At 37.4% G+C, this 20,959-nt stretch overlaps 2 protein-coding genes across 2 annotated transcripts; both read right to left on the bottom strand.

Annotated features, from left to right (window-relative positions):
- Positions 1–700: 700 nt before the first annotated feature.
- LOC146714755 (B-cell receptor CD22-like) lies at positions 701–8,823 on the bottom strand. Its single transcript, XM_085440459.1, has 16 exons — positions 8,814–8,823; positions 8,205–8,498; positions 7,852–8,105; positions 7,752–7,770; positions 7,384–7,683; positions 6,130–6,390; positions 5,329–5,574; positions 3,990–4,097; positions 3,815–3,830; positions 3,644–3,735; positions 3,313–3,363; positions 3,132–3,194; positions 2,951–3,010; positions 1,578–1,640; positions 1,435–1,497; positions 701–1,334 (listed from the first exon to the last, which is right to left on the bottom strand). The coding sequence occupies exons 1-16, from the start codon at positions 8,821–8,823 to the stop codon at positions 1,327–1,329; spliced, it is 1,908 nt and encodes a 635-aa protein (XP_085296585.1). The 3' UTR covers positions 701–1,326.
- Positions 8,824–12,304: 3,481 nt separating this feature from the next.
- On the bottom strand, positions 12,305–14,168 carry LOC146714754 (uncharacterized). Its single transcript, XM_085440435.1, has 3 exons — positions 14,011–14,168; positions 13,134–13,393; positions 12,305–13,032 (listed from the first exon to the last, which is right to left on the bottom strand). Exons 1-3 carry the CDS (start codon positions 14,166–14,168, stop codon positions 12,716–12,718), a joined length of 735 nt encoding a protein of 244 aa, XP_085296561.1. The 3' UTR covers positions 12,305–12,715.
- Positions 14,169–20,959: the final 6,791 nt, after the last annotated feature.

Genomic DNA, 20,959 nt, shown 5'->3' with positions numbered 1-20,959 from the left:
CACAGCAAGAAGGTCCTGACTGGGTTTTCCCCAGGTCTGTGTGGCCCCTCTCTGGGAACTCCAGCTGCCTCCCACAGCCCAAGGACCTGCATGTTAGATTAACTGGTAATTCTAAAGTGGTCGTAGGTGTGAATGTGAGCCTGAATGCTTGTGTGTCTCTGTCTGATAGTCATATGACACAATTGTGACTTGTCCAGGTGTACACTGCTTCTGGATTGAGGAGTAATAATATTTTAAAAACAAACAGACAAAGAAAGCAGAGCTGCACCTCACAGTTTGTATTGATGATAACTTTGGACCCAGCTGTGTTTTGTTCTTCTAGAAAGCCACATGTGGGACGAGCACAAATGTAAAGGCAGCCAGTGATGCCTCAACATCTTTAAAACTCAAGCCTGCATCATCAACTCACAGAGCTCTGGACACAAATGTCTACTGGGACCTAACCAACTTGTTTTGATGACCAGGCCTTTATTCTTTCTTCAATAATAAGAAATAGTAATAATGTGTACCTACATGAGTACTTCTAAATGGAGAACACCGCGTCTTATTGAAAAAATAAAAGGTAACATCACAATATAGCTTCAATAAAAACTTTAAAACAGCCAATCATGAAGAGTTCTGTGGTCCACTTCCAAACCAGAAAATCTAATCAAGCACAAACAATATTAAATCTTTACTCTGATAAAAATATAAGAGAAAGTGAAGTCAAGGTTAAGTTTATTTATATATGTTTAAAACAACAGAGCTGATCGCAGAGCTCTACATTTAAAATATATAACCTTAAAAAAAGTAAAATGTTAAATCCAGAAAAAGTGAGAACAGCAAACAATATTAAAATAAAATTAAATAAAAAATAAAATTCACAGCATCTGACAGTATCTGACATCAAATGAATCAAGCTCAGCTTTTTCATGTTTTTATAACAAATAATTCATTTTTGCATGATGCAGATCTTTAAACTCAGACAGTAAACGTATTTGTTGGTGTTCATACCAGCACTAATGTGACTCTGCTGACTTTAAGTTGTTGCTTTCAGGTATTAAAAATCACAGACTTCAAAACTTTTTTCTCACTTGCTATTGGAACAGGATACATTCAAAATTTTATATTAAAGCTTAAAAATGAATAAAAAATATCAGCTGCATATAAAGAGCATGGATCTGAAACAGGACACACCTCTGTGTGCTTTATGCTAAAAGAATCTATATCATATTATTATTCAATATCATCTTCATAAACACTAAAAACTGAGTGTGTCTGATATTTGGGCAGCAGAGGAGCAACAGTGGATTCATAAAATGCTCCTTTTTGCTGCTGCAGCTCTCCTCACTGACCTGTAAGACAAACACACAAAGAACACAAATGTCCAAGTTTCAGGATGTTCCCCATTTAATAACTTGAAGAATAACTCATCCTGCACAGAAGCATAATTACCAGGAAAGCTTCCTAACGTGACTTCAGAATAAACTGCTGCATCAGCTGCAGGACTTGATTTTCCTGTGAGTGGAAAGAAGATTTTAAGACCAGATAAACATGTTGAACAACATTCACTGGAGGTGATGGCAGACTTTGTTTACCTGCTTTCTTCTTGGCTTTTTCTTTTTTGGGGCGTTTGACCTCAGCATACATGAGACTGTCCTCTAAAAGAGAAGTCAGAGCTCAGGATACATTTGATCAGCAGATATATGACACAGAGCTGTTGGACGTAGAGGTGATTTAAATTGCAGATTTGTCAGCCACAGCCATTAACAGCATTAATGCTACGCTCCCCTTAATGATTCTCGCTCGTTGTAGTTTCACTAGATTATTACTTTAGCTGCCAAGTAAAGAACAGACTACTTTAAGTGCTAAGAGTAACAAGAACCATTGACGAGATGTAAAACGTCACAAGGTTTCTTTTACTGTTACAAAAAAGTTAACAATTTAGAATTTTGAACACAGGATATTTTATTTAAGCAAATTAGCAGGGGCAAAACAAAAATCTTAATCAACTAGTAATAATCACTTGATTCAGTCACCTGAATTTTATCCAAATATAACTAATCACAAGTACAAAGTCTTCCAACTATTTTGTGAGACAAAAAAAAATGATAATTTCACTTCATAAGTCCACAGTGATTGGACAACTGAAACTTTTGACTGTGACTCCACAGTGCTTTCTTCAGATGTTGCTGATGTTACTCATCTTTAGCAAACTACAAAAAGAACCTCGAACCTTCCCAAACAGCATCATTTATACTCATGTGCCCATCTGCATCACGCATCACTCCCTTCTTTCATCCCTTACTCATATTTTATATGCCCTACATCTATTCCACATACACACAAGTTTCCATGCTATTGGCACATCCAATACTTTCCTGTATCAAACAACCATCTTAAACAGTGCTCTGCTGGGCCTCCAGTGATCGAGCACACTCAGATTATGTGTTTTATTTGATGGTGTTTGGTTTTGTGATCGTTGGTCTAGTTCAGAAGCTCTGGATGCTGTGATTCAGTAAATCCAGCTGAAAGGGGAGTTTTTTTGCCTCCCAGATTAAAGACTTTGATCAAAGGCCTTAGATTAGAGATTAACCTGTGATCTGAGGAAGAGACTGAACTCAAACTGTGGAAGAAGTTTGTTTTGAGTTTTCTTCGTTCTTTGCAAACATTCTGACCTGCTGTGTTTCTGAATCACTCATTAAAACTGTTCAACTTCTACAGTGTGTCTGTGTTTGAGTGCTTTAAACAACGACAACAACACAACAACACAGTATCATGTTAAACAAATACACCTGATTTAATGACTAACCCACCAAAACCCTAAATGACTGCAGATTAACTCTGCTGATGTGTAGCAGCTAAGCTTGGTAAGGGAATAACTAAACTCCATGTTGACCTATAATAACCTGCAACATAATGAAATGACACATTTCAGTACAAACACTGACTGAGACTGTTGTGACTGTACCTGCAGCTCCTGTCTTCACCTCAGAGTAAACAGCACTCTGCTCTGGTTCATGATGCTTCTCTGTGAAGATGATCAGAATATTTATCATGAGAAAATAATTAACTGTTAGATTTTTTAAAATATTTATTTATTTTATTTTGCATTACATTTACATTTAATTGCACATGTTTTATGTACTTACGCTTCTTTTCAAAGTTTTTAAGTTCAATAAGAGAGTATGTGACATCTTCATGTTCATCTGATCCTGAAATGTTCATATTTTAGTTACAGGATTGTAAACATTTCACATGGAATTAATTTTATTAAATCAAAAACAAGTTTCATCTGTAACTGCTCTGTGCTTTTCAGCAAATATACTGCACCATTTCTGTTGTCTTCCACTTGGCTAACAGATTCATAGAGGTTATTAGTACCTAAAAAACGATGAACCAGGGTCACATTAATCATTTTAATAAAAACCTAAAGGAGAGTTTAAATAATTCTGTTTATGTCAAAACCAAGACCATGAGATATTTTCGTACCATGAACCCATAATGTTGTTACTGTTTGTGCTGTTCTGATATGAAACAATAACATTATGGATTTTGTGCCGCTGAGCACAAAGTTAATCTAAAAACTGTTACTGTTAATGAGGACAGATATAAAAGTCAATATTAATAATGATAATATTATTTAAATGGTTTAAATACTGACCATGTTGAAGAGAGTTGTACTCATGAGTTTCATTCTGGTTGACTCCATGATTTGTGGAGGAGCCCGGACTGTGACTCTCAGACTGGATCGACCTAAAACAGGAAATAAACACAATAAACTTAAAAGTAACTGATGTTTGTTTAAAATAATAATTAAAAGTATTTTACCAACCTGGTGAAGCAGGAATCTGTGAAAGAGACAAATGTTATTACACATGTTTGTCATGTATAAATTGTTCTACTGATATTTTGTGTCATGAGATCAGAATACATGTATATGTGTGAATAATTAAAGTGTATGTAGTAAATAAACTCTCTAATACAGCATGAAAAGAAGAGGCTCTTACACATGGACGGTCTGCAGCGATACAACAAGAGCAGGAGAATAATAATGAGAGAGACTCCACAAACCAGTCCAACTATCAACCACACAGGAGATGAAGAGCTGTCAGCTCCTGACACAGTTACTGCAACAACAAACAATAATTAATTATTAATAAAGTGTAAAAGAAGAACTCTGAGAGCACAAATCTCTGCTAAGGCAGCTCACTTGACAGTATTTGCTTTTAAAGGAACACTATTGTATTTTCTGTGGGTTTTTTTTTTTGTGTGTGTGTGGTTTGTTTGTACTGTGAGAAGTTTGTAGTTCAGTAAAAATAAGTCCAAAGGCAGATTTTTTCAACATGACAACAAGGGCAGATGTGAAATGTAAAAGTGAGGTCAGAGGTCAAACGTAACATGATATTTTAAATCTTTATACAGTATTTTCTATATGTTGAGAAGACACAACACCTTTGTAAGAATCATAGTTTCTGTGTTATAAGGATTTCTTTTTAGTCATTAAGTTGACCTTGAAGACCTCGGTGGCTGTAGCCAAATGTTAATGGATAGTTAACATGACTGCAGCTCGTCAGTGAGGTAACCAGGCAGGTCTGCTGGGATCCTTTCTAGGAAAATAAGGTTTGTATGCTAACAGATTTTCCCCTTGTTTCAGTTTCTTCCTGCTTCAAGATTCATTTTCATGCCATCATTCACCTCCAGTCAGACGCCTGCCACCTTGGATCATTACCCCCCTATTCACCACCACTGCTGCCCCCCTCAGAGCCTCTTCCTCACTTGCCTGCCTGCCCATCGTTCAGCAGTTTCCACAGACCTCTGCTTTATCCTTTACCCCCAGCTAGTCTGGACTCCAAGTAAGGCATTGTTGCAGCCACTTTATGAACACTCTCTGTCTTGTCACATTCCCTCAGATTTCCTGCCCTAACTGCTCTCTCCTCTCCCACAGATCTGTCGCCCTCACGCTGTTATGTCCGCTCCTCTGGCCTGTCTCTCTCACCTCAGTTAAGATGTTTTTGTAGGACTCACTCATTAAGTTTAGGTTCATTTATGTTTTGTTCCTGTTGACCAAGTCGAAGCTCACAATCTGTTTTGTTAAATGAATTATCCTGTTTGATAAAGAAACTTTCACTCATTACTTCCTCTGCTGTTTTCACCTGAGTCTCACACTTGAGTCCTGAATCACAACGATATTAAACCTGACAATATAGAAATATTACATAATAGTTTTATAAAGTTCTGACTAAATAGACCCAGATGGATTTAAACATTAAAAGAGATAATATGATGTTATTTCTCAATCATGAAACTCATTTACAGAAACACATCAAATGTTTTGATCCTGCTCACCTTTAACTGACATCCAGCTCTGTGCTGACTCTCTTCCTGAGTACTGACACTTGTAGAAACCTTCATCAGACTTTGACACTGCAGAGATCTTCAGCTCCCCTCGGGGATCATTTTGAATAAGTTTGTCATTGTGATAGAAAAACACATTGGAAAGTATTTTTTGTTTTCTCAAACTGCAGCTCAGACTAACAGAAGCTCCCTCAGTCACAGGATGAACAGGACTCACCAGGATAGGACCATCATCATCTGTGACACAATCACACACAATTGTTTCAGTCAGACCAGCTGGTGCACACTTTTAGAAAAAGCTGTGAGTCGTGTCTCTTGATCTACATGCAGACCTGGTTTTCTGAGTGATTATGAGGACTGGAAATATAGTTGGGTTGTTCCCTGCAGGAGTCAAATTACTGACAGTAACATTATTGAATGGTTGAAGGTGAAATTGTAAATGTTTGTATGTTTGTGTTATTTTGCATGACGTGTTTCCCAAATTTCTCCCTATTGAGATATTAAAGGTTCATCTAATCTGACGACAGAGATGTTGAGCTTTGTTGAGTTTTATTCTGACAGAGAAAAAAAAATACTGTTGGCAAATTATGACAAACTGGATTATGAACGGATGAAGAGAAATTAGACCAACATCCAAGAATATTTTGATGCTTCGTTGCCTGAAACTGTCTGAAATTCTCATTTTTGTTTGTTTTGCCACATAGAATTACTTCACATACAGCAAAGCTGAGACAAATGTTCATGTGACGTTTAAATCATTCAGATCCAAGTAGTAAATGTATAATAACATACTCTGTACAGTGATGTTGACTGCACTGCTGAACTCTCCTGATCCAGACTCACACCAGTACACTCCAGTATCTGACTTTGATGTGTGGATGTTACATGTGGATCCAGTCATTCTCCAACAATTAGAAGAGTACAGACGGCCATCAGAGAACTTCCTCACTCTCCACTCAGTGAAGTTTCCCTCACAGGTCAGTGAGACAGAGTCAAAGGTGAAGTGTTGCACTCTGTCAGGACTCACTGTGAGAGACGCTGCTGAATGAACATCTGGAAACAACATGCAGTGAAGAGACAAAGCTCACAGATGTTAGGATCAAAATATCACAGTGAAAATATTTGTTTGAAGCTTTTGTTTTGAAAATCAAATTTAATAGTTCAATGTGATAAAGTGTTTGTTTGGTGAGACAACACTGAGTCTGACAACAAGCCCTGAATCACACAGACAGTCAAATCAATGGAAAACAAAGGAGCCGAATACTGACATGTTTAAGATGATCTAACCCACATGCTTTATCTGCTGGCAGCTCATGTAGAGCTTGGTACACGTCATGTGACATCATGAGCTTTGAGTCATCACTCTCAGCATCATCCACCTGATACAGATCACTCTGAACACACTTCAGTCATTTGCTGTAATGTTTCTGTCATAATTCTGTGATATTGTCGGTTTCACAGATTCCTTCTACAGTGAGATATTTTGCAGCAGCAGGACCAAAACTAAAAACCTTTGAAGTATATTTTAAATGAACAATAACAGCAGCTGTTATTTGTGACGTCTTCTTCTAGCGTCCATCTGTAGTCAGTGTTTGTCTTGTATTTGTCAGAGCTGTTAACCTGCCTGCTGACATCTTTGTTTCTTTATTAACTATATTTGACTTTTTATCTGAGCACCTACCTGAGCACTAAACAAAGAGTCTTAACTGTGTAAATCCTGTCTGTGCACTAAGTAAAAATAATCAGTACAAACAGTAACATGAGTTTAAATATCAAAACATTTAAAATGTCATAGATGTCTTTTGTTTTTCATGTTATCACATTAAATAAAAACTGAAAAATAAGAAAAGGAAACGAAGAAATTCAGTTTGGTTTGATCACAGAGAGAACGGAAAACATTCAGTTCAGTTCTTCTTTTGGGAAGTTTTAATATAAACGGAGATAAATGGTTGTCATGGAGATGAGATTTTAATGGTCTAAATGTTGTTGAATAAAAATGATGAGCTAACATGAGCTCATTGAAAGGACAGAGAGAAACAAACTGACCTGCAGACCAGACAAACTTTGGTTGACTGTGATCAGTGTGATACTCTGGGTCTCCTCTTCCAGCTCTGCACACATATCCTGCTGTGTGTGTCTGTCCATGAATGATGTAGGAGTCCTGTGCAGTCCCACTGCCATCAGGTAGCAGCTCATAACTGGAGGATTTCTCTGATAGATCAGGAACAGCTTTATACCAGTAGAAGCTCCATCCTGCAGACGGATGTTCAACCTCACAGTTCAGAGTTACTGAGGCTCCAGGACTCAGCCATGATGGAGACACAGTGAGGACAGGACGGGGTTCATCTGTTCAACAAAGATTTTCTCTCAGTGAACATGTAGTACAGTCTCTGAACAGTGAGCTCAGTTTATACAAAGAATAATAATCTCAGTCTATGAACAGAAACACATTTTACAAAGTGTTCAAACAGCTTAAAGCAAACATGACTTACTGTCAGAAACTGTCAGTGTGACTGAATCACTCCACTCTGTTGTTTCATGCTGTGAACTTTTCATTCTGCCCTTACAGCGATAGTTTCCACTGTTGGATGATGAAGCAGAAATAATCCTGTATTCATTTAGATTTGGAGGTTTTCTGATGCTGTTTGTTTCCCACTCATAATTCCACTCAGTGTCTCCTCCATGGATCTCACATCTGACAGTGATCGTCTCTCCTCTGTATATCTCAGACCAGTTTGGATACAGAGTCACAACAGGCCTGATTGAGACTGTTAATGTTCAAGAAAGTACAATAAAAACACATGAAAGACAAAAGGTTCAGTTACCATCAGATGTAGTGCTTTGTAGGAAGTTACATTTAAACTCACCAGTTGTGTCAATCCTGACTGACTGACTCCACTCTGTGTAGTAAACTGGTTCTCCTCTTCCTCCTCTGCACCAGTAGATTCCTCCCTCTGAGACACTGATTTGTTCATTTGTCACAGGTTGATAAGATTTGCTATCTCTGTACCAGTAGTATTTCCATCCAGATGATGATGATGATGATGATGATGATGATGTTGGTGATGATGATGATGGTGGGTTCACAGAGCAGGTCAGGGTCACACTGCCCCCTACTGGAACAGCTGTCCTATAAGCTCTCAGTTCAGCCTTTGGTTTCACTGCAGTTCAGTTTAGAACAAGAACATAAAAGTAAAAAGGACTGAATCAGAACAATTTAAAGATGGAAACATGTGAATGATCAAATATCATGAAACCCTAGTTAAGATGAAACAAACTGTGTCACACATAATATTCTGTATTTCTGTTTTGATCAGCACAGTGTTAGTTTTTTATATTTGCCTTTGCTAAAATTACACAAGTACAGCAGCAACAGAAAGGCTGAAAAACAAAAGAGTGAAGGTTTCACAATTGTTGAAACAAAGTTCAGAGCTCAAACTGACTGAAATGCTGTGGAAGAACCTAGAGAGCGATACATAAACACATCCCTACAAACTTAAATGACAGTGGGCCAAAATACGACTGCTGTTACTGCTGCGAGACAATAGAGCAAAGTGGGGCAGGAGAATGGCAATAGAGCGTATAACACTATCTAAGCTGTACTATCAACTATAAATAAAGAAAATAAATAAGTACAAAAAACAAACAAACAAAAAAAAACGGCGACTGGATCTGATTGTATTTTGAACATCTGAGAATTGCTTCTAAATGAATGTGAGCAGTTATCATTTCATTGGTGTTATTTTGTACTTCTGTTTTTGGTGTATTGTTCCTTTATCACATGTACCAGTGACAGCCAATCAGTGTAACCACAGCGAGCAACAGAAACCTGAGTGAGGGGAAGAGATTCAACACCAGAGCAAGTTGTGAACAGATGCATTTTTATTTCCAGTCTTTCACAGTGATGGTGTCCAACTTCAGTCCTTGTGGATAAAATCTGTTTGATGCAGTTTGAATGAGGATTTGGTGAGTCACAGTTGGTTTGCTTTGGTGTCAGTTAGCACGTTATGTGCTTGTTCTTTACTAAATCTGATGTGGAAGCCTCTGATAGCTAAGATGAGACCTAGTATGTGTGTTTTATATTCTTTTGCTGTGGAAGCTGACATTTCCTGTTGCACAGATGTCTTTAGGCCACAATAATAAGCACAGTGAACATCACCGCTGACATTACAGGGAGGGAGCAGTTTGGATGTGATTTCCAGCTGAGCTGTTAGGAATGCTGGAATAAGACTTCAGTGTTTGTGTTGCAAAACAGATCAGGTTTATTAGCCGAGTGCAGATCTTGGCGCTGAAACCTGAGACTGTTGAACCTCGATGGTGATCCACGCTTAGGAGATGTGAACTTCCACTAAAGTCTTCTGTTCCTGCTGGATCAACTCATATTCCAGAGATCAGGAAACTGACTCAAACTTCTGAACTGTGATACGACTCCACCATAATCTCTGTTACTGCAACACACAGAGGATTTAATCCAAGAACTGATTCCACACCAGACTGTGACTGTGGAAGGTTCTCTCTGTAAATCTGTGAACAGCTGATTTTGTGCTTTCAGTGTTGTAATTCCATTCATTGTGTTGGTGTTGTACTGGTAACTCACTGTGTTACTGACTATTCCTAACCAGCCACTCTGCAGGTCTAGTGAGTGACTTTTACTTTTATTTATATTATTCTATGACTTTGATTATAAATTAATGTGCACTGGAAGGTTTTTCTATATTTCAGTTTTCTGTTCCCCATAAACAAAGTTCTGCTCTTTGGTCTGTTATTTTAGGGCTGCTAGTTGTAAAGTGCTCGTGTGAACTGAGATTCTAGTTTTAGCTATCTGTAAATGTCTCCAGTGCAACAAGAAGATGACCGGAGAATAAAAACAAACATTTCATTCAAAAGCACGAAAGAAACAGCTGCAAAGCTTTAAGAGAAACAAGTGTTTTCACTTATTTTAATAAAACAGATAATCTGGATGAAACATCTTCAACTTACTGTGAAAAACTGTCAGTGTGACTGAATCACTCCACTCTGTTGTTTCATGCTGTGAACTTTTCACTCTGCCCTTACAGCGATAGTTTCCACTGTTGGATGCTGAAGCAGAAATAATCCTGTATTCATTTTGATTTGGAAGTTTTCTGATGTTGTTTGCTTCCCACTCATAATCCCACTCAGTGTCTCCTCCATGGATCTCACATCTGACAGTGATCGTCTCTCCTCTGTATATCTCAGACCAGTTTGGATACAGAGTCACAACAGGCCTGTTTGACACTGTTACTGTTCAAGAAAGTACAATAAAAACACATGAATGACAAAAGGTTCAGTTACCATCAGATGTAGTGCTTTGTAGGAAATTTAAAGTTTGAACTCACCAATTTTGTCAATCCAGACTGACTCACTGTCCTCTGTGTAGTAAACTGGTTCTCCTCTTCCTCCTCTGCAGCTGTAGCGTCCTCCCTCTGAGACACTGATTTGTCCATTTGTCACAGGTTGATAAGATTTCCCATCTGTGTACCAGTAGTATTTCCATCCAGATGATGATGATGGGCTCACAGAGCAGGTCAGGGTCACACTGCCCCCTGCTGGAACAGCTGTCCTATCAGCTCTCAGTTCAGCCTTTGGTTTCGCTGCAGTTCAGTTTAGAACAAGAACATAAAAGTAAAAAGGATCAGAACAATTTAAAGATGGAAACATGTGAATGATCAAATATCATGAAACCCTAGTTAAGATGAAACAAACTGTGTCACACATAATATTCTGTATTTCTGTTTTGATCAGCACAGTGTTAGTTTTTTATATTTGCCTTTGCTAAAATTACACAAGTACAGCAGCAACAGAAAGGCTGAAAAACAAAAGAGTGAAGGTTTCACAATTGTTGAAACAAAGTTCAGAGCTCAAACTGACTGAAATGCTGTGGAAGAACCTAGAGAGCGATACATAAACACATCCCTACAAACTTAAATGACAGTGGGCCAAAATACGACTGCTGCTACTGCTGCGAGACAATAGAGCAAAGTGGGGCAGGAGAATGGCAATAGAGCGTATAACACTATCTAAGCTGTACTATCAACTATAAATAAAGAAAATAAATAAGTACAAAAAACAAACAAACAAACAAAAAAAAACGGTGACTGGATCTGATTGTATTTTGAACATCTGAGAATTGCTTCTAAATGAATGTGAGCAGTTATCATTTCATTGGTGTTATTTTGTACTTCTGTTTTTGGTGTATTGTTCCTTTATCACATGTACCAGTGACAGCCAATCAGTGTAACCACAGCGAGCAACAGAAACCTGAGTGAGGGGAAGAGATTCAACAACAAAGCAAGTTGTGAACAGATGCATTTTTATATCCAGTCTTTCACAGTGATGGTGTCCAACTTCAGTCCTTGTGGATAAAATCTGTTTGATGCAGTTTGAATGAGGATTTGGTGAGTCACAGTTGGTTTTCTTTGGTGTCAGTTAGCACGTTATGTGCTTGTTCTTTACTAAATCTGATGTTGAAGCCTCTGATAGCTAAGATGAGACCTAGTATGTGTGTTTTATATTCTTTTGCTGTGGAAGCTGACATTTCCTGTTGCACAGATGTCTTTAGGCCACAATAATAAGCACAGTGAACATCACCGCTGACATTACAGGGAGGGAGCAGTTTGGATGTGATTTCCAGCTGAGCTGTTAGGAATGCTGGAATAAGACTTCAGTGTTTGTGTTGCAAAACAGATCAGGTTTATTAGCCGAGTGCAGATCTTGGCGCTGAAACCTGAGACTGTTGAACCTCGATGGTGATCCACGCCTAGGAGATGTGAACTTCCACTAAAGTCTTCTGTTCCTGCTGGATCAACTCATATTCCAGAGATCAGGAAACTGACTCACACTTCTGAACTTTGATACGACTCCACCATAATCTCTGTTACTGCGACACACAGAGGATTTAATCCAAGAACTGATTCCACACCAGACTGTGACTGTGGAAGGTTCTCTCTGTAAATCTGTGAACAGCTGATTTTGTGCTTTCAGTGTTGTAATTCCATTCATTGTGTTGGTGTTGCACTGTGTTACTGACTATTCCTAACCAGCCACTCTGCAGGTCTAGTGAGTGACTTTTACTTTTATTTATATTATTCTATGACTTTGATTATAAATTAATGTGCACTGGAAGGTTTTTCTATATTTCAGTTTTCTGTTCCCCATAAACAAAGTTCTGCTCTTTGGTCTGTTATTTTAGGGCTGCTAGTTGTAAAGTGCTCGTGTGAACTGAGATTCTAGTTTTAGCTATCTGTAAATGTCTCCAGTGCAACAAGAAGATGACCGGAGAATAAAAACAAACATTTCATTCAAAAGCACGAAAGAAACAGCTGCAAAGCTTTAAGAGAAACAAGTGTTTTCACTTATTTTAATAAAACAGATAATCTGGATGAAACATCTTCAACTTACTGTGAAAAACTGTCAGTGTGACTGAATCACTCCACTCTGTTGTTTCATGCTGTGAACTTTTCACTCTGCCCTTACAGCGATAGTTTCCACTGTTGGATGCTGAAGCAGAAATAATCCTGTATTCATTTTGATTTGGAGGTTTTCTGATGTTGTTTGCTTCCCACTCATAATTCCACTCAGTGTCTCCTCCATGGATCTCACATCTGACAGTGATCGTCTCTCCTCCGTATATCTCAGACCAGTTTGGATACAGAGTCACAACAGGCCTGTTTGAGACTGTTAATGTTCAAGAAAGTACAATAAAAACACATGAATGACAAAAGGTTCAGTTACCATCAGATGTAGTGCTTTGTAGGAAATTTAAAGTTTGAACTCACCAATTTTGTCAATCCAGATTGACTCACTGTCCTCTGTGTAGTAAACTGGTTCTCCTCTTCCTCCTCTGCAGCTGTAGCGTCCTCCCTCTGAGACACTGATTTGTCCATTTGTCACAGGTTGATAAGATTTCCCATCTGTGTACAAGTAGTATTTCCATCCAGATGATGATGATGGGCTCACAGAGCAGGTCAGGGTCACACTGCCCCCTGCTGGAACAGCTGTCCTATCAGCTCTCAGTTCAGCCTTTGGTTTCGCTGCAGTTCAGTTTAGAACAAGAACATAAAAGTAAAAATGACTGAATCAGAACAATTTAAAGATGGAAATAAGTAAATGATCAAATATCATGAAACCCTAGTTAAGATGAAACAAACTGTGTCACACATAATATTCTGTATTTCTGTTTTGATCAGCACAGGGTTAGTTTTTTATATTTGACTTTGTGTTTTTACAGTTCATTACATACATGGACAGTTCAAATAATTAATTTGAAACATGACTGAGTTTATTGATCAGTAATCCAAAAATAACCCAGGTTTATATGATCTGATTGTATTTTGCACATTTGAAAATTCTTCCTAAATGAATTTGAGCAGGATTAAATACATTTTTGTTATTTTGTACTTCTGTTTTTGGTGTATTGTTCCTTTGTCAAATGTACCAGTAACAGCCAATCAGTGTAACCACAGCGAGCAGGAGAAACCTGAGATTCAACAACAGAGCAAGTTGTGAACAGATGCATTTTTATTTCCAGTCTTTTGACAGTGATGTCTTTTATTCAAAAGCAGGAATGAAACAGCTACAAAGCTGTAAGAAAAACCCATTTTTCACTTATTTTGATAAAACAGATAATCCAGATGAAACATCTCCAACTTACATGATACAGTCAGTGTGATGGTTTCACTCCACTGTGTTAACAAATACCCCCTTCTGCCCCGACAGCTGTACAATCCACTGTCAGACTCAGTAACTGTGATGATTCTGTATTCATTGGATGTCGGAGGTGTGTTTAACTTGTTAGGTCTCCATTCATACATCCACTGAGCTCCTTCAACTTCCTGAATCTCACATCTGACATCCTCTTATGTTATAAACTCTGCTGTTTATAACATAAGAGGGAGTGACTGCAAAACAGCTGATTCACAGACAGTTTGGAGACTGAACATCAAAACAAAGTCACAATAAAACAATTTATAGCTTTCACACTGTAACACAACATTTTAATATTAAATGTATTTGAATTTACTTTGTAAAGTTATATTTTATTTATATTCTAAAACTCACAGATTTTTCTGCTTTAATGTTACTTTGAGGTTAAAATCAGCGTGGAGAGCCAGAACACTGATGACGCTCTTTCAAAGCAATCAATAAAATGTTGAAGTGAGTTCTAAAACATACTGGGATCCAGAAAATTATTAACCTATCACCACAAAATAATGTTTGCTTCACACGGTACTTTTAAATGATTATGTTTCATAGTGTTAGTTTTGTTTTGTTTTTTCAACAAAGAAGAAAATCTGCCTCTCCCTTCCTATTTTCATGACCAGAAGCAACTTATCAGCTGACCTTAGAGTTCTGTTTGGAGTTTGTTTAGTTAAAAGATCAGAGACTAAACAATCATTATAGCCTGACTGCTACCAAAATAAAGCATATTACACTAGCCTGGATGAAATAAATGCATGAGTTACTTTCTCAAACTGAGCAGATGACAAAACGTCTATCATTTTTGCAAAGGCCCTCAGGAGGCAGAGTCTGGCTTCTACAACTGAATTTATTTATTTCTCAAATGAGGAACTGTCATCAAAGATCACCCCCAGAGTTTTTACAAAGGGAGGTCTGAACTTTTTCAGAGGAACAAGGTTACACTTACAAAACGAGGGTCAGGAGATTTAAAAATTACAATCTGTTTTTTGATTGTTTACATTCCAAAAATGTATTGGCAACCATGATTTTATGTCATCACAGCAGTCTAGCAAAACTTTTAAATAGACTGTAAAACTGTTTTTTAATGTCATCTGTTGGAAGGGTGGTTATAGGAGTTTGATGGGCAGCAAACATAAAAAGAGTTAGAGTGCTGATTCCAAAGAAAAGGGTGGAAATAAAATCCTTGTTTAACTTGAGGGGATGATAAACAAGCACAGGAGGAGACAGATCCACCATAAATAATTATAGTTCAGAGCTGCCATAAATATCAGCAGTGAGGTGTTGGCATATAAAAGGGTTCAAATAGATGCAAGACCTCTGCTGTGACCAGGTTCCTGCAGGAAGCTGCCTGTGACTGTTGCAGGTGGTGAGAGCTTTCAGTCAGCTGAAAGAATTAAAACCTTTTTTTAGTTCCACCAGGTCTCAGCACAGAGACACATTTTAATTTGTTTTACTTTGTTTAAAAATGTATATCCAAAGAATTATTTAGGTTATATTTGCCACTATTTAATAACATAATTACAAACCTTTAAGCAGTAAAAATGTCTTCTGCACCATTTTATAGAGAAGAATTTAAATTTCAATCATTAAAAATAAAAACAATTAATGAATGGTTTGTACACATGTCATGGGTCTTGTACAAAATTTAAAAAAATTAAAAAACAGTACATCTATGCAGAATATGCATCCATGTCTGCACAGCATTATTATTTTTAGGATTGGCATGGTTTGCAATATTAAGGTGGTCTCTGTGGTACCAGTGAATCCAGGTGTGAGGACATAAGATGTAAAATAGTGTCTTTGTCTTTAAAGACTTTATTTTTTTATTCTTATTTTGATCAAAACTGATCAAATAAAAATATTTCATAAGCAGACTGATAATTTTGACTTTGAAAATCAACAATACATTTAAAAAAATAAATTAAACCAAGTGATTCAATAATCTTTATATTCCAGTATTTGCTTTTTTTTCTAAATCTTTACATTTACATATTACACATTTATGAACATATAATCAATGAGTCATCAGTTAGCTGTTGTTTCCTAACAATGTTGTTAAACCTCCAGTGATGGATTCAAAGCTGGAGGCTGCTCTGCTCTCATAAACTGTTCATAAAATGTGAAATACAAAGTTTTTATGTGGCACCAAAGTCAAAACTGGCAAAGAAAACTAAGAGTAAAGGTTCAGTAACCAGGAAAGGAGCACAAACTGTTTTTTAAATCACTCTAAAAAGACAAAACAGCACCATGAACTCCTCTGTGTCTGTAAGTGATCTGAAGACTGAACAAAGGTGAAACAATGTACTGAGCCTAATAATTCATAATTTGACAGATTTAGTGGTTTAAGTACTGGTGATTACTGAATATTGAGTTCCATTACAATTTGGAGAAGACCTTTTTCAACTCTCAACATTTTTTTAAACTCATCAGTTTCCTGAATAATGACTGAATCGCTTTTAGTTGTGACTAAATTCGTGTTTCTTCTCCTTCCTCTGCAGGTGTAGATGCCTCCATCAGAGACAGAGATTGCACTCTTAGAGCTAAAAGAGATGATCTCATTTTCAGATGAGGTTTTTCTGAACAGAGTAATTCACCTCACAGGTCAGTGTCACACTGCCCCCTGCTGGTGTGGTTGTGCTGTCTGCTGTCAGAGTGGCCTTGACTTTAAGTTCTGTAACTTAGACAAATATGAGGCTATTATTGTGGTCCTTTTAGTGGAAGAAGGAAGGAAAATAATAATAATAATAATAATAATAATAATAATAATAATAATAATAATAATAATAATAATAATAATAATAATAATAATAATAATAAATCCGAGCAATAGTAATAAGTGTGCCTTTTGGCATAGGCACACTTAATAAAACTGAACTTTAATATCTAAATAGTCTAAAAATGGAAACATACAAAGAATCAAAATGTAAAACTAGAAATAAATAAACTGTCAATAGAAACAACTAAGAGATGAACACACGTGAGTGTTCACAGATGCTCTGACAAAGACTGACAAGACACAGCAGAACTATTTAAACATGACTGGGAATGAGAAACAGTTAAAAACAAACAGGAAAATCATAAAAGAGGAAGAAAAATAACACAAAGTAGGAAAGAAAACAAACCTTTAAATTAAAGAGGAAATAATTTTTAAAAAAACTAAACAAAGATGGGGAAGAAGCACTCAGACTAAAATGATGAAACACCATGACAGTCATAAATGAATAAATCTATATCGATGGCACTTTGTCCAGTTTGTTTTACTTGTTACTCTTCTGTATGTGAAGTCTTATTCATTTATGACTTGAACAACTTTCAGAGGTTTTTTCAAGAGGACACTGAGGCAGACAGCACACCATGACACTATAAATAACTGAGAGTAAAAATTCATAATAAGACTGATTAAAGTCTTCAGGCAGGACTTTAACTGACTGACCTGTGGTTGAGTCTGTTTTCAGATTAGAGTTACCTGCATTTACCCTAAACTCATCACGCTGTGCTGTAATACATTAGATTGATCCTCCAGTTCATCAGCATCTTGTGAATCAAAACTGTGATGTGTGAGGATGGACAGATAAATACTCATGAAAAGGAAATCAGTCAGTTTCAAGGCAACAAACTCTAGTAAATATAAAGTTTGTGTATCGGCTGAGTGAAACATCTGCTCACATGGTTGCACTCTTGATATGATCATTTTAATATTTTAACCAATAAATGCAGTGGAGTGTGAGCTGTATCATATACAATATTTTGTCCCTCAGGTTATTCCTGAAATATAGTTTGTTTCAACTTTGTTATATGACGGGTCACATTTATTCATCTGCTTCTTCCTGGTCCGCTCATGTCAAAGTCCGCCATCTAGTGGTTAAATGGAGGAAGTGCCGAGTAATAATGGCTAGAGCTCCGTGTCTGTGATAGTTCTGCATCTGCTGCTCTTGAGATGGGATAAAGTGTAAGTTTGGGCAGATGATGGATTGTTTCTACATATTAGTGCTCTGTCCTTCTTGTGGGTCTGTGAAGTTTGTTACATTACTACTGTAAGCTAACTGTTAGTGCTTTGTTTTGCCTGTTAGCATAAAACATGTCAGCATGTGGTATTTGTATTTACGTCACTTGACAGGCTTTGTCCATTTATTGTTAATGTTATGATCTTGCATTGGTCATGTGACATTTGTGCATCTACACTGAGATTAAATGTACCTGCTCTGTTTTGTTGTTACAGTTTTACAGACTGAAAGTGGTACAAATGGTACATCAGTAAAAGCTGTGAAGAACGCCACAGTCTCCACATGGAGCGCTTACTGAAGCCATTTATGTTTAACTGCACAGGCTGAATAGAAGCATTGAGCCTGTGCAGAAGATAACATGTAAACACAGGGAGGATATTATTGAGCACATTATAGGAGATAACAGCTACATATATGAACAGGAAGAAAATAATCATTTCTTACCTTCAGCATTTCCACAGATGACAGTACTGAGCACTAAAATAATCAATAAAACCTCATCAGACATTATACAATCAAACTGTTGTAACACAGTGTGCAACTATAAGTGATGCAAAAAGCAGCAGTGTATCAAACATTTAAACACTTAAAGAATCACAAGTCTGCTTTGTTCCAGCTCTCAGGTAAACAGGTTAAAGCAGTGACTCACTGTAATTCTCACAGATCAGAAACATTTTCATTAATCGCTGCCGTTCAAACAATGTCAGACGTGTACTTACAGAAAAAGCCCATCATGCAGAGCAAAGAGTGCCCCATCGTCACATCCAGCCTGCTGCACTCTGATCCTCAGATAATCAAACAGTTTTAGTTTGCAGATAAAGAGAAGTTGTGTTTAATATAGATACAACAAGAGTTTTTCTACAGGCTCTTATTCTGATTGGTCTCTCTGTGCTTCCTGCCGTTACACACAAAACTCAAACAGCTCCTGTAGCTTTGACCGCAGCAGTTGGTTGACATGTTTATATTTCCTGTCCACTGCAAACATAGAAGCTTGTTTCTTTTGTTGTGTTGTTTCCTTTTTCTATAATATAAAATGTTGTTGTGTTGCTTCATGTAAGTATGTTTTGCCCGTTTGGGGTATTTTTTGGGTGCAATATCCACTAATATTTGTCTCCTGGCAGGTCTCTGCAGACTGGGAGTCACTGAGAGTGAATATACCAAAACAGCTTTTCTACTTTGGTGCCTGTATTTTCACTAAAGCCTTTTTAAATCATTTTTCTCCTTTTAATTGTTTAACTGCAGAATTAAAATTAAATTCTTACTTTAGGCTGCATTAAAATGTCTTTATTTTATTTGACTCTTAGCTGAAACATCATCATGCAGTAATATAGTGAAAAGGCTCCTTTGACCTCAGACCTGTGAAAGTTTTCACCTTGTGGTTAAATTCTGGTTTTAAGTTTGGTGGAGACCCAAACACAGGAAATGACTCAGTGTGTGGCTGAAGTGAGACTAAAGACTTTTATGTTTCACCAACTAAAGAACAATTAAATTCATAGATAAATTCAAAGTTATATTTATTATCTGTTGTCATTTCAAAGTAAAGCAGGAACTCATTTATTCTGCAGACTGTTCTTTGTCTTGCTTTGACATGTATGTGCAGATGCACACTGACCTCAGCCTCTGACTACATGTAAACACAATAAAATAAAACAAACTGATGATGTGAAACAATGATTGAAACACTGTAATAATGATGTTTGTGTTGAACACCACATGTTACCAACCAAGATCATGTGATTGTGTTCAGAGTCAGTTCAAAAAGCAGACCCACATGCTAAATGGTTCTTATACAGCACTTATTTTACTCTTCTGAGTGCTTCACACAACTTGTAAATGGCCTGTATTTATATAGCACTTTACTAGTCCCTAAGGACCCCAAAGCGCTTTACATATCCAGTCATCCACACATTCACACACTGGTGATGGCAAGCTACATTGTAGCCACAGCCACCCTGGGGCGCACTGACAGAGGCGAGGCTGCCGGACATTGGCGCCACCGGGCCCTCTGACCACCACCAGTAGGCAACGGGTGAAGTGTCTTGCCCAAGGACACAACGACCGAGACTGTCCGAGCCGAGGAACAAACCAGCAACCTTCCGATTACAAGGCGAACTCCCAACTTGTGCATTCACCCATTCACACTAGCACATTTTTCTTAGTGCTTTGTGACAAACATTCACACACATATTCATACTCCGATGGATGCCTCGGAGAGCAATTTGGGGTTAGTATCTTACCCAAGGATATGTGATAAGCAGACTAGGGGAAGCCAGGAATTGAACCAGCAACCCTCCGATCAGTAGATGTTCAGCCCTACCGCCTGAGCTACAGCCACCCTTGCAAAGCAGGACTCAGAGTACCAAACAAAGGTGACCTTTATTATGAAGCTGATAGTTTCAGGCCTCGATGGTAACAAACGAAGAAAACTGAGTTACAGATAACTGATCACAGGAACACAGAGACTTACCTGTGGGTCATCACAAAGTCTCTATTGAGATCACAAAAGTGTCAACTTACACTTTGCAGTCAACATAAATAAATAACTGAGACTTAAACACTGTGTGATTCCACAAATGTTAATCTGTCCAAATGATTCAGTGATGTGTAGACTAATAGATCAGAAGATACTGTGGTGTATTACCTACAGCATGACTGTAGACGGATCTTATCATAATTATTCCTGAAAGACTTTTACCTTTATTTTTACTCATGTTGCCATAGTAACTTTAATCTCCGAAGACCTGAACTCTTTCATAGCATTTTTATTTCTCTTTGCTATTTGGGCTGATTGGCACCTGATGAATGTAAAAACAAAGAATTACTTTTTACTTGATTTTGCTCTACAATGGCCTGATATCCACATATGGGGACATTCGATTGAAAATTTGATAGAACAGTGG

This window comes from Copadichromis virginalis, linkage group LG3 (genome assembly GCF_057382275.1).
Source record: "Copadichromis virginalis isolate Kocher_CV1m ecotype Utaka linkage group LG3, C_Virginalis_male_GT1.1, whole genome shotgun sequence".
In the NCBI taxonomy this organism is placed as follows: Eukaryota; Metazoa; Chordata; class Actinopteri; order Cichliformes; family Cichlidae; genus Copadichromis; species Copadichromis virginalis.
This window is presented reverse-complemented; position numbering and strand designations above follow the sequence as displayed.